This window comes from Canis lupus, chromosome 24 (assembly GCF_003254725.2).
Source record: "Canis lupus dingo isolate Sandy chromosome 24, ASM325472v2, whole genome shotgun sequence".
NCBI lineage: Eukaryota > Metazoa > Chordata > Mammalia > Carnivora > Canidae > Canis > Canis lupus.
Window position 1 is genome coordinate 36,388,719 of NC_064266.1, and position 13,976 is coordinate 36,402,694.

A 13,976-nucleotide genomic window follows, 5' to 3' on the forward strand; every position below is an offset into this window, starting at 1 on the left:
AATAGGCATGTGACCAGGCCTGGACAATCAGAACATTGCCTTCAATGTTCAGAGACAGACCATGACCTAAATTTGTCCAATCAGAGTGGAGGCTGGAACTACAGCAGAGTTTTCAGGAAATAACCCTCTTTTTTGCCATTAGACTTGTACCCAACAGAATGCAGGCCTAGAGCTACTGGTTGCCATCTTGTCAAGTGGAGTCTGAGAATGGAGCCAACACACTGAAGAGCAAAGGCAAGAGATGGCAAGAAACTGTGTCTGGCAACCCCATTTGAGTTCATGGATCCAGCCAGGCCTAAAGCCAGAGCTCTTCAGTTACTTCAGCCAATCCTTTTTCAGTTATTTATGCCAATACATTGCCTCTTTTGCAAAAGCCAGTTTCAAATGGGTTTTCTGTCATTTATAAATAAAAGAATTCTAAGTTTCTCAATGTTTGGAGAAGCATATTTGAAAGGTAAATTCCTTGGTCTGGTCTCCAAAAATTTATGACCGAGGCCCCTGGGCCTGGGGCCTGAGACTCTACTTTGGAACAAGTTCCTCCAAGTCCCACGGTGTAGGTGGTCCTACCCCCCACAATCTGAGACTCTAGGACCTTGGGGAAGGATGGTCTGTTATTCTAATTGGGGGTAAAAGCAATCCAGACCTTCCGATCACAAAATCCAGCTACCTTTTTGGCAAAGAGTAGGGGAAATACCTTTCATTCTTTCCCAATGACTCTGGAGTGGAGGAAATGAAAAGTAGTTGATTTCTCAATCAAGTTATTTGCCACTGTAAACTTTGGTAACTCCCCTTGCTCCACAGTGTTGCTAAAGCAACTCAGAACATTCGGGCAAGAACTATTTCCCAGCCAAACCCAGGGACTACAAACCCTGTCACTTGAGGGGCCAGAGAGGGAGAGCAAATCTGTGAAGCAATGGGAAGCAGGCCTGCCTGTGGGGAACAGGAGGGCTCAGGATGCCCCACGCTATAAATGACATGTAAAATTATTTCTACACGGCACTAGAACCAGGGATGCACACATGGCCACCAGGATCTGACTTCTCTTCCTCATCTTAGTGCCACTGTTCTCTATGATGGCGTCATCATCAGAGGACGTTAGCTCCCCAAGCCGGTACCCTAACAATTTAGGAACCACAGCAGAAGAATGTTCTCATTCTCCATTGTTTCACCAGAAGTCCAGGAAGAAGCTGCCATTGGCCTGAGGGGGTTGGAAGGGTAGGGTTTACATGGCTATCCCTGAACCAACCACTGTAGCCAAAGACATCCAGTGGTGTTACTGGTCAGATTCGAGTCACATGCCCACCCTGGAGTTGCAGGAGTGAAGTTCAATCATATATACCAAGACCTGGGAATGGGGAAGTTAGTTGCATCCCTTAGCTTGGGCTCCCCTGCAAGGAGACCCCAAGACAAGAATTTCAAGTGCAAGGAGATTCTTTGGGAGATGATCCCAGGTAGCACCATTAGGGGCATGAGGGAATGAAACAGAGAAAGGAAAGCAGTCATTGTGTCTTGGAACAAGAAACACTGTGGGCAATTGAAGCTTAATCCCATCAGGAGTCTCTGGGAGCTAGTGTAGAACAGGCATCTTGGAGTTATCCCATTGTAGGGTTGAAGGCACAGCTCCTGCTAATCCTCATCTGAGAGCTGCTCCCAGGAGTAAGTATGCAAAAGCAAACTGGTCTGGTCCCTGGCGACCTAAGTCCTCAAAGAGATAAAGTCTGGGCCAGCATACATCGAAGGTTCAGACGATGGCCAGGTCAGGAGATTGGACATGGGCAGTTCGAGCACAGTAACTGTGCACAGTAACTGACCATCCCGGTTTGGGTCAAAAGGGTTCTGGTCAATGCTTCCATCCCCCATGTCACTTGAGACCCTAGTTTGAGAAGTGCATCCTCTGTACTGTTTCCTCCTCCTAATAACCTTCTCTTTCCCTTCACCGCCTCCTCTTTGGATAAAAGGAGGTCAGGCCTTCTGCCTATGTTCTGTCCTCCTTGTTGGACCTCCTTGGTCCTCCACTGGGAACCCCAGTGATGCCAGAACTGTCCTGCTCCCAGAATCCCCCCATGTCTTACTGTCTTGTTTCTTGATCATCTTAGCCCTGGGCGTCCAGGGCTTACAGAGCTAGAAATGAAGGACCAGAGTAGAGAAAGCACTTGCTGGTCTCACAGGAACAAAGTCAGGACTCTGGACCCCTCAGAATCCTTAGTGTCTGTCATGCAGCTAACTGGACATTTCTTCAGAGCTGAGAGAAACTCCCTCTAACTCACTCTTATGGTCAGCAGAGGGCAGAGGGCATGGCATGTATTGTGGTCTCAAGAAACACTCTGAACTACCTCTAGGGTTCCCTTCCAGCTCCCAAATGATTTCAGGGACTGCTTGACCTGTCTGAAAACAAGTTACCACTTCCATCCCCTAAACCTGTCCCCCATCATCCCCTGATATCTGGGGATGGCTTTTAGACCCCAATAACAATAGTATCCTAGTATAAACTAGGGTTTCTCAACATCTGCACAATTGACATATTAGGCCAAATAATATTGTGGGGGTGGTCCTATCCTGGGCATTGTGGGATGTTCAGCAGCGTCCTTTGGCCTTTATCCACTCAACATCAGCAGCCTGCCCCACGGTTGTGACAATTGCAAATGTTTCTGACGCTGCCACATGTCCCCTAGGAGACAAAATCACCCCTGGTTCAGGTCCACTGATAGAGACCATTGATGTTTTCTTAATATTATATAAAGCATAGCAATAAGCAATTTGGAAAATATAGTCATTCTCATTGAGCTGTAAATATCATCTACATAAAAACCTCAAGTTCATCACACAAATGCAGCTTGCAGTGAAGGCCCTGGCATCCTCTGCCAGCCAGTTGGCTTCTCCCAGTGGGTCATACACGGATTCTGGCATCACTGTCACTATTCCCCATACACACACCACTCACAGAACAATAGATCTCTCTTTGGCTCTCCAACCTTCTCCACACACCCACTTAACTCTATTTTCCTGCACTAGAGAAGGCCTTCTTATGTTGCGGGCAACTGTGTTTATGCTAAGGCAATAGAATAGTCTCTTTGGCCTCCAACTCATGGCACATTAATATATTTAACCTGAGTTTCTTGACCTTAGCACTATTAACACTTAGGGCTGGATAATTCTCTGTTGTAGGGCCCATCCTGTGCACTGATGTTTGGCAACATCCCTGGCCTGTACCCACTAGTAGTGCCCTCCCCCAATTAAGACAACCAACACTGTTTCTAGACACCACTGTATGTCCTTTGGGGTACAAAATCACTCCAGTTGAGAACCACAGTTGTTAATCTGTCCTACAAACCCCTAAGGCTGGTAATATCACCATCATTTAACGGATGAGAAAACCAGGGTATGGAAATAGGAGGATTTGTCTAAATGGTAAAGGGCAAAGTCGGGGATTAGAGTTAATGTCCAAAACAAGTGATTCACAGGGTGTGTGGGTGGCTCAGTAGGTTAAGCACCCGGCTCTTGATTTCAGCTCAAGTCATGATCTCAGCTCAGGGTCATGAGATCAAACCCCATGTCATGCTCTGTGCTTGAGATTCCCTTTCGTTCCTCTCCCTTGACTCCTCCCCACCTCTAAAATAATAAATGAATAAGTCTTCTAAAAAAACTCACTAAAAACAGTGAGTCCCAAACTCTCCAGCTGTTAAAATCCTTGTTAGGTCTCAGCTCCTTCTCAGACCCATCGCGTCTGAATCTTTTTTTTTTTAATTTTTTAATTTATTTATGATAGTCACACAGAGAGAGAGAGAGGCAGAGACACAGGCAGAGGGAGAAGCAGGCGCCATGCACCGGGAGCCCGACGTGGGATTCGATCCCGGGTCTCCAGGATCGTGCCCTGGGCCAAAGGCAGGTGCCAAACCGCTGCACCACCCAGGGATCCCTCGCGTCCGAATCTTTAGAGATGGAGCCAGCAATTCCATATTTCCCACAAGGTGGCTTTCCAGATATCAACAACTTCCAGACACCAGCAGCTCTCAGTAACTCATAGGTCCTGTCCCCTGTCTGTATAGCTTTTTGCCTCATATGCACCCCCAACATTTTGAAATTACCTTGTTTATCAAACAAAATCTGCTTTTATCATAATGATTCATACCTTTTCCAGATGGAATTAGCTGGGTTAGCAAATAGAGTGAATAAACTGTCACTCACTGAGTGCCTATGAAAAAATCCAAGGTGTCCTCAAACAGAATGAAGCTGACAGTGTGTCTAAGAACTGTTACTCTAACTTTTGCTGTACCTTGGGTCTTTTAGCTGGGTTATTATTTTTTTTAAGATCTTATTTACTTATTTGACAGAGAGAGAGAGAGAGAGAGGCAGAGACATAGGTAGAGGGAGAAGCAGGCTCCATGCAGGGGGCCTGACGTGGGACTCGATCCTGGGTCTCCGGGATTACACCCGGGCCAAAGGCAGGTGCTAAACCACTGAGCCACCCGGGCTGCCCTAGCTGGGTTATTTTTAAGGCCCACAGCAAACATTAGAGTGAGAACCATTCCCATTTTAAAGAAGAAACTGATGCAGGAAAAATTTAAGTGAAATTAAGCCCAAAGCCACAGAGAATGAGAAGAATGTTATTACATGTTTAATTAAACCCATGACTAGCAAGGAGGTGTCCTGGCATTACTGTGATTCTCTTAGGCTATATAAGATTCATATGTATGTGCATTCAGACACAGAAAATTAGGGCTGGAGACAGACCCAGCCTTCTCCCTTAAACCCATGGCCATCCAAAGCTCCCACTCTCAAATTGAGGTTCTCTAAGCAAGAAAGAAGGGGCAGGATGGGTTAGTAGATAGGTACCCATCAGAGTCTGTACATATCTCCCTCATTTTATAGATAGGAAAGGCCCCACAGCAGCTTAATTGGCAAGACTGGACCTTGAGCCCATAGTCTGGGCCAGCAGACTCTCTACACTGTTACAGCTGGGGACTGAATGTCTCTGCTGGAGGCTGTTTCCTGGGGAACAGCAATCAGCCACGGGCCACACAGACACACAGGAGCCCTCCTTCCCCCTGACAACCCACCCACTGGAGCCTCTATCCAGAATCCACCAGCTTAAGTTACGGAAAGCGACCCTCCGGGGTCGCTAGGGGACTCCTTGTCCGTGCAAAACCCTGTGAGCCATTCTCAAAGCTCCAGGGAAAAAAGACTCCCAGACAGGGGCCCATCCCAGGAAGAAATAAAACATTGGCCCAAGGCCCAGACTTTCAGGGAAACCAGCTGGCCCACTGGGCTGGGGGCTAGGGAGGATCATCTTGAACTGAGGTTTATCTGAACAGAACCATTTTCTTATTCCATCGTTTATTCATCAACTATTTATAGTTATGCTTTTGATTCCTTTAGTCAACAAAGATTATTGGGAGGGGCAAGGTAACTCTTCAACAATACCCTTTTGAATTGTATACCTTCAATATTGCAAACAGCACATGCTCCTTTGTTCAGCTTTGTTTTTAAATTAAAATTTTTAAAAAGATTTTATGTATTTATTCATGAGAGACACAGAGAGAGAGGCAGAGATACAGGCAGAGGGAGAAGAAGCAGGCTCCAAGCATGGAGCCCGACGTGGGACTCGATCCCCGGTCTCCAGGACCACACCCTGGGCCCAAGGCGGCGCTAAACCACTGAGCCACCCGGGCTGCCCTAAATTAATTTTTAATAAGGAGTGATACCAAGTACATTCCTCTGGTAACCACCAAGATGCAAGGTAACTCACACTGTGACTCATGGGTGGTTTCTTTCCAGGCTTCTTCGGTGCGTATTCATGCAGATCCATAGAAAAGTTTTGAATTGTTTTGTGCATATTTGCATGTATGCCATCGTGAACTAGTTTGCGATTTTTTAAAAAGGAATTAAAATCAAATTTACTGAGATGCTGTTATGTGCCAGGCATGACTAGGTGCTAGTGATACAACAGCAAACAAGGGACAGCTGCTCCTTGAGTGTCATGGGCACTACAACCAAAGAGATCATTAGAACATAATCTAGTAAGTGCAATGAAAATGGAGAAACAGGGGCTGTTTTGAAAATCCAGAAGGGGGATCCCTGGGTAGCTCCGAGGTTTAGCGCCTGCCTTCAGTCCAGGGTGTGATCCTGGGGTCCCAAGATCGAGTCCCCCATCGGGCTCCCTGCATGGAGCCTGCCTCTCTCTCTCTGCCTGTGTCTCTGCCTCTCTCTGTGTGTCTCTCATGAATAAATAAATAAATCTAAAAAGAAAGAAGAAAGAAGAAAGAAAGAAAGAAAGAAAGAAAGAAAGAAAGAAAGAAAGAAAGAAAGAAAGAAAGAAAAGAAAGAAAGAAAATCCAGAAGGGCACCCACTGTGGCCCAGGGAGTGCTGGGGGCCCGGGACTGCTAGTCAGGTGGACTTAGGCTTTATAAGTGACAGAATTTCCACTAACTAGTGAAATAAAGAAGGGGAAAGTGAGTCATTGGTTTATGAGAAATCATGATGCCAAACTACCTTCACATGTGACTGGATCCAGGGGCTCAAATGATGTCAAAATATGTATCTATCTCTTCTATCTCTTTCTCATTCTCTCTCACCATCTTTCTGCTCAGCCTTCCTCCAGAGGCTTTCTGCACTTGTTGGCAAAGACAGCCAGCGGGAACCTCCAAGGGTCCTTTTTAAAAATTATTATTAAAGATTTTATTTATTTACTAACAATAGAGGCAGATGTAGGCAGAGGGAGAAGCAGGCTCCCCATGGGGAACCCAATGCGGAGCTTGATCCCAGGACCCCGGGATCATGACCTGAGAGCCAAAGGCAGATGCTCACCCACTGAACCATCCAGGTGCCCCCAAGTGTCCTTTGTTGCAGGAATGTTGTGCCCCTTGAGGAACCAATCCCTGGGGGGTGAGGGGTGGGATATGCTGATTGGCCAGGCTCACCCATAGAGCCAGGGACTCCTTGAACCCCAGGGGTAAGCGCTGGGGGACGGAGTATTGGTTCCCCAACAGGAAATTGAGATGCTGTTTTCGGATCCAGAGAAAATCAATACAGGCAAGATAAAAGATCCCCAGGATAGAAAGAAAGCGTCCTGGAGAAGTTGACCTCTAACCTGAAAACTCAAGAATGGCGGGGACTATGCAGGTGACAGGGAGAAAAGGAACAGAAAGGGAGCACCTGGCAGAGGGAACAGCATGTACAAAGGTCTGAAGAACATTGCTTCCAGAAAATGTGAGTGATTGAGTTTGACCCATAAGTATTGTGGGAAGGGGAGAGGAAGTGATGAGGTCAGAGAGAAAGGCGGAATGCCTTCAGGGAATTGCAATTTTAGCCAGGCTCCTCCCCACCCCCACCCCCACCCCCACCCCCACCTCTCCACCCCCATCCCAGTCCCAGGATCATGACTCAGTCATGGGGTTTTCACACTCTCTGGCTTCAAGCTTGGCACAGTTTCTATATCTCAGCGAATGTGTCATTCATCAGCAGATCATGTCATCCCACTGATCCACTGTGTGGGTTCCTGAATGTCAGCTGATCGTCACAGATTAGACAACAACTCTTCCAGAGTTTCATAAGGCAAAGGAATTCCAACTTGAAAATCAAAGGAGCATTAATACAAGCCACAAGCCGGGTGTATAGCACACAGATGTTCGGGAGTTTTGTTCAATTGGGAAGAGGGAATCCCTTTAAAACCAGATCTACAACCACCTTTTGGTGAGTGTGTCCTGTCCCTAGCAGCTGAGTCTCCTTTCCTCCTGAGAAGAATCCATGAGAAGTGCTTTGGTTATCCCCATTTCACAGATGAGAACTGAGGCCCAGATTTAGGACACTTGCTCTATACACACACGATCTCTTTTTCATCCTCACTATAGGGCATGCCATTTCAGAAAAGAGGAAACCAAAACCCAGAGAATTGATACAACTTAACCAGGGTCACTCAGCAAAAGTGAGTCACACAGCAAGAATCTGTTGCTGTATAGGAATGTAAAATGGCACAGCCTCTTTGGGAAACAGTTTGGCATTTCCTGCAAAGGTTAAACATAGCATTACCAACAATAGCACACCGCAATTCCACTCTCAGGTATAAACCCAAGAATGGAAACTGTATGTCCACACAAAAACATGCACATGTAGGTTTACAGTGGCATTATTTATTATATATAGCCCAAGGTAGAAACAACCCAAATGTTCAACAGCTGATGGATGCCCCCCACCCCCACAAAAATGTGGTTTATTCATACAAAGGGATCCTATTCAGCCGTGAGAAGGAATGAAATTGTGACACAAAGCTACACCATGGAGGGCCCCTGAAGATGTGCAAAGTGAAAGCAAGCCCCAAAGAAGCACATATTCTGTGGTTCCATTTATATGAAATGTCCAGAATGGACACATCTAGAGACAGAAAGTAAATTAGTGATTGCTAGGGGCTGGGCTGGGGTGGGGGTTAGAGGGGAATGGGGAGTGACTGATAATGGGTACAAGGTTTCTTTTTAGGTTGATGAAAATATTCTTCTTAGGGTGGTGGCTGTGCAGCTCTGAATATATAGAAAACCCTTGAATTGTACACTTGAAATGAGTGAATTATATTGCATGTGCATTATATCTCAATAAAGCTTTTAAAGAAAATGTTTTTTAAGAAGAGAGGACAGGGATCCCTGGGTGGCGCAGCTATTTAGCGCCTGCCTTTGGCCCCGGGTGTAATCCTGGAGACCCAGAATCGAATCCCACGTCGGGCTCCCAGTGCATGGAGCCTGCTTCTCCCTCTGCCTATGTCTCTGCCTCTCTCTCTCTCTCTCTGTGACTATCATAAATAAATAAAAATTAAAAAAAAATAAAAAGAGAGGACAGACTGAATTTTTTTTTTTTTAGGATTTTATTTATTTATTCATGAGAGACAGAGAGAGAGGCAGAGACACAGATAGAGAGAGAAGCAGGCTCCCTGCAGGGAGCCTGATGCGGGACTGGATCTCAGGACCCCAGGATCACAACCTGAGCTGAAGGCAGAGGCTCAACCACTGAGCCACCCAGGCGGCCCACAGGCTGAATATCTGCTACTCTGTGCTTAACTAGCTTGAGCCAACCGAAGGAGAAGGGAGCAGAATGGAAAGGCTCACAGACATTTCAGGCATGGCGGAACCAGAAGCTCCAGAATTATCAATGGAGTCATGCTCAGATTTGCCTGTGTTACCTTCCTTTCAAGCAGGTGACAAAGATGGCCTTGTTGCTCCAGGCTGCCTGACTCTTAAACACCCCCGCCACCCTGGGGAGTACTGCGGAGTTTCAGCAAAGGCTTGGGGGAGAGTCCTCATTGACCTGGCCTGGATGGCCTTTGCACTACTCACTATGTCAGGACAAGTTGTTGTTCTGATGATCCAGGACTGGGTGTGACATGATTCAACCTAGAACCAAAAAATATGGTCAGGTCCACCCAAACCACATGGTCAGAACTGGGGGCGAGTCGGTCCCCAAAAGATAGTTGGAATTCTGGACAGGTGCAAGCCACAATTGGGGGACCATGGACCAACTGCCCAGGTTTGATTCTTGCTTCCTTCACTTGCTAGCTCTGTGACCTTGGCCAAGTATTAAACCTTTCCACATGTCTTAATACATGTAAAACCTCCATTTTATACTGATCACAATAACAGTCCTATGTCCCTCCCTGGGCTGTTCAGTGGTGTAAATGAGATGAATCTGGTGAAGTGCTTAGAGGGGTGCCTAGTGCACCATCAGCAGTCATTAAATTACCACTATGATCACACATGTGCGGCTGAGCCATCTCGTTACCCATGCCACTTTGGGGACAGCAGGAAAACAGATAATAAAAACATGAATTACTGGCCTAACAGGAGTGTGGAAGCAACCGTGAAGAGGAAGAGACAGCCCTGGGTCTTCTCGGGTGACTAGCTCATGAACATCCGCAGTGCCTCTACTTCTCCCATCAGAGCATCTGTCACTAAATTATAATTGCTCAACCCCACACTATAAGCTCCGTCTCTGACTCTTGGTGGTTACGGGTTCTGAAGTTCAGGCAATTTCAGAAAAAGAATACAAAGCTGTAAATATTAAATAGTTAAAGTATTTATTGACAGAGGGGAAAAAATAGCTCATCTCAAATTACTGGACGCTTGGAGAGTCAGGACCCTTACTTCTGAGATCTCTTTAGACAATTTATATAGAAAAGCTTCCGGATGGTACCCTTGTTGCCCCTCACTGACCCTGGAGCACTCTAGAACTCCTAATACCTCCCAGTACTGGTAAATCATGGTAAACCTGCCTTTGGACCCAGTAAAGATTTTCAATAAATGTCTGCTGAGTGACTAATTGGTCAAATAACTACACCCCAAATTAATAATCTTCACGACGGACAATACACACCCATAGGGCTAAAAGCCATATGCTTTTTTATTTCCTTTAAACAACGAAGGTTTTGAGAAATCTCCTCTCCTTAAAGGCAAAGATCCCGCCCACCTGATTTTGAGGCCTCTGAAATGAGATGACCTGGATTAATGTCTGGTTCTGGTCAAATTACCTCCCTTCCCTGAGCCTGTTTCCTCCTCTACACAATGGGCATCATTGAAAGGAATAAATGAGAATCATCTCAACCATGTAAGTGGTTTCACACAATGCCTAGAATAGGTGTCTAATACATGAACTTCTGTTGTTTTTTTACTCTTCACTTATTTATGGGGCTAGGTCATACTTATAAAAACTACACAAGGTTGAAAAATCAGTCTCTCTTTCCCTTGTTCCTTTCCCCAACCACCTCCTCTCCCCGAGACACACCACAATTGTGGGTTGCAAAATAGTTTCAAATTTACAGAAACATTGCAAGAATAATTCTAAGAATTCCAGTATACCCATTATTCACATTCACCAATTTTGAAAATATTTTGCCATGTGTGTTTTATCATCCTCTCTTTCTTCATGTGAATATATGTATTCATTATTAATATTTATTTTTCTGAAAAAAATTATTTTTCTGGGGGCGCCTAAGGTGGGTCAGTCAGTTAGGTGTCCAACTCTTTTTTTTTTAAATAGACTTTATTTATTCATGAAAGACACAGAGAGAGTCACAGAGACATAGGCAGAGGGAGAAGCAGGCTCCCTGCAGGGAGCCTGATGCGGGACTGGATCTCAGGACCCCAGGATCACGCCCTGAGCCAAAGACAAGACACTCAAGCACTGAGCCACCCAAGTGTCCCAGGTGTCCAACTCTTGATTCGGGCTCAGGTCTTGATCTCAGGGCAGTGGGGTCAAGCCCCTCAACAGCCTCTGCACTCAGCAGGGAGTCTGCTTGTCTCTTTCCCTCTGCTCCTCCCCCCACTCATTCTCAATCTCTTTCTCAAATAAATAAATAAAATCTTTTAAAATGTATTTATTTTTTTCCATTTGCAAATAGATTACATATATCATGCACCATTTACCCCTTAAAATTTCAGCATAATACTTCCTAAGAACAAGGTATTATTTTATATAACTAAGCATGGTTACCAAATTCAAGAAATTTAACCTTGATATAATCCTGTAATCTACCACCCATATTCCAGTTTTGTCAACTGATGCAATAATGTCCTTTACATGATTATTTCCCTCTAGGACAGGATCCAGCTCAAGACCATGTTTTGCACTCTGTTATTATGTCTCTTCAGTTTTCTTTAGTCTGGAATGATTCCTCAGCTTTTCTTTGTCTTCTATGACATTAACATGTTTTAAGAATACAGTCCAATTATTGCATAGAATGTTCCTCATTTAGGATTTGTCTGCTTCACATTGCTGTGAAACAAATTACCCCAAATTCCTACGGAACAAGAATTCAGAAAGGGCATAGTGGAGAAGCCTGTAATAATATCAGGCTTATTCATTCATCTATCCAGCTGTTGATGCTGGCTGCTGGCTGGGGCTTAGCTGGGTTTTGGTCTGAACATCCACATAGGGCATCTCCATGTGTCCTGAGCTTCCTCACAATATGGTGGCTGGGCTGGAAAAGGCAAGCCTCCAAGTAAGAGAGAAAGAATGGAAGGAGCTATATTGCCTTTTATGACCTAGTCTTGGAGGTCATGCACTAGCACTTTCACTGCCTTCTATTAGTTGAGAAAATAATTTTCTTTATTGTGTTCGGCCCAGGTTCAAGGGCAGGGAACATGGACTCCACTTCTGCAGGAGGCATGTCAATGTCACAGCGTAAGAAAAGCACTTGGGAGGGATAAATACTGGTGTGATCATTTTTGCAAAATACAAAATCATTTTTGCAAATGATTGGTGTGATCATTTTTGCAAAATCTGCTCCAGTTTGATTCAGGTTATGCATCCCCAACTGAAATATGACTTAAGTGGTGTGTCTTTCTCAGGGAGTCACATTTGGGGAGACATGTCCTTCACCTCTCCTTGATGATGTGGCTTTTGATCTCCTGGTGAAGGTATAGCTCTCGTTAAAATTGATACATAAGAGCTCTGCTGCCGCCGCCGCTGCCACTGTTACCGCCGCCACCACCGCCACCGCCACCCGCGCTGCAACCAGGCCACCCTACACCATCATCTACTTCCCTGTTCGAGGGCGCTGTGAGGCCATGCACATGCTGCTGGCTGACCAGGGCCAGAGCTGGAAGGAGGAGGTGGTGACCATGGAGACCTGGATGAACGGCTCACTCAAGGCCTCCTGTCTATACGGGCAGCTCCCCAAGTTCCAGGATGGAGACCTCACCCTGTACCAGTCCAATGCCATCCTGCGACACCTGGGCCGCTCCCTTGGGCTCTACGGGAAGGACCAGCAGGAGGCGGCCTTGCTGGATGTAGTGAATGATGGTGTGGAGGATCTCCGCTGCAAATATGCCCTCCTCATCTACACTAACTATGAGGCAGGAAAGGAGGAGTATGTGAAGGCACTACCAGGTTACCTGAAGCCTTTTGAAATGCTGTTGTACCAGAATGAGGGGGGCCAGGCCTTCATCGTGGGCAACCAGATCTCCTTCGCGGACTACAACCTGCTGGACTTGCTACTGATTCACCAGGTCCTGGCCCCCAGCTGCCTGGACTCCTTCCCCCTGCTCTCGGCCTATGTGGCGCGCCTCAGCGCCAGACCCAAGCTCAAGGCATTCCTGTTGTCCCCCGAGCACGTGAACCGCCCCATCAATGGCAACAGGAAGCAGTGAGAGCTTGTGGAACCCTGGGCAGGAAGCTGGGGGGGCTGCCTGACTTCCTTTCTCCCTGACCAATAAAATTTTCAAGTGAGAAAAAAAAAAATTGATACATAAGCTGTTGGGGGGAAATGTAGAAGATCAATAAAATATTTTGTTCCTCATAAATTTCTCTGAGCTCTAAGATTAAGCATTCATTGTTAATTTTTTGCCTGAATCAGTCTGTGATGCTTTTAAAATATTATATATACTTTTCGGGGCACCTGGGTGGCTCAGTTGGTTAGGCATCTGCCTTTGGCTTAGGTCATGATCCCGAGGTCCTGAAACAGAGCCCCTCAGCAGGCTCTGTGCTCGGTGGGGAGTCTGCTTCTCCCTCTGCCCCTCCCCCTACTTGTGTGCACATGCCCTGTCTCTCAAATAAACAAATAAATAAAAATTTAAAATATATGCTATATATTTTTGTTTATAGAAATATACACATTTGTTTGTTTTGTTTTCTTGTAAAGGAGTATCTTAGGCTGCATCCCATCTTGGTACAATATTTTCCAAGGTTATTTTTTATTTTTATAATGATGGGTCAGTATAATTTTAGTGATGGTTTCTGCTGCTCAAGCTCCTTTGCTGCTTCTCCTCATCTCTCTGACCTTGATCATGTTGAACGTGTTCCACAGCTCAGTTCTCAGACACCTTCCCCCAGCCAGACTCCTGGCTTCAAGTGGCATCTCAACATGACATCCTGGGATGCATGTTTTCAGCCCAAACCTCTCTCCTGAACTTCAGGATCAGATATTCATCTACCTCTTCCACATCTCCACTTAGATATCTAGCAGCCATCTCAAAAAACACACCCCAAATCCAAATTCTGA

General features: G+C 45.8%; 1 protein-coding gene across 1 annotated transcript; it reads left to right on the plus strand.

The window, feature by feature from the left end:
* Positions 1–9,103: 9,103 nt before the first annotated feature.
* On the plus strand, positions 9,104–13,172 carry LOC112664896 (glutathione S-transferase P-like). Its single transcript, XM_035705496.2, has 2 exons — positions 9,104–9,358; positions 12,424–13,172. The coding sequence occupies exons 1-2, from the start codon at positions 9,104–9,106 to the stop codon at positions 13,123–13,125; spliced, it is 957 nt and encodes a 318-aa protein (XP_035561389.2). The 3' UTR covers positions 13,126–13,172.
* The last annotated feature ends 804 nt before the right edge of the window (positions 13,173–13,976 follow it).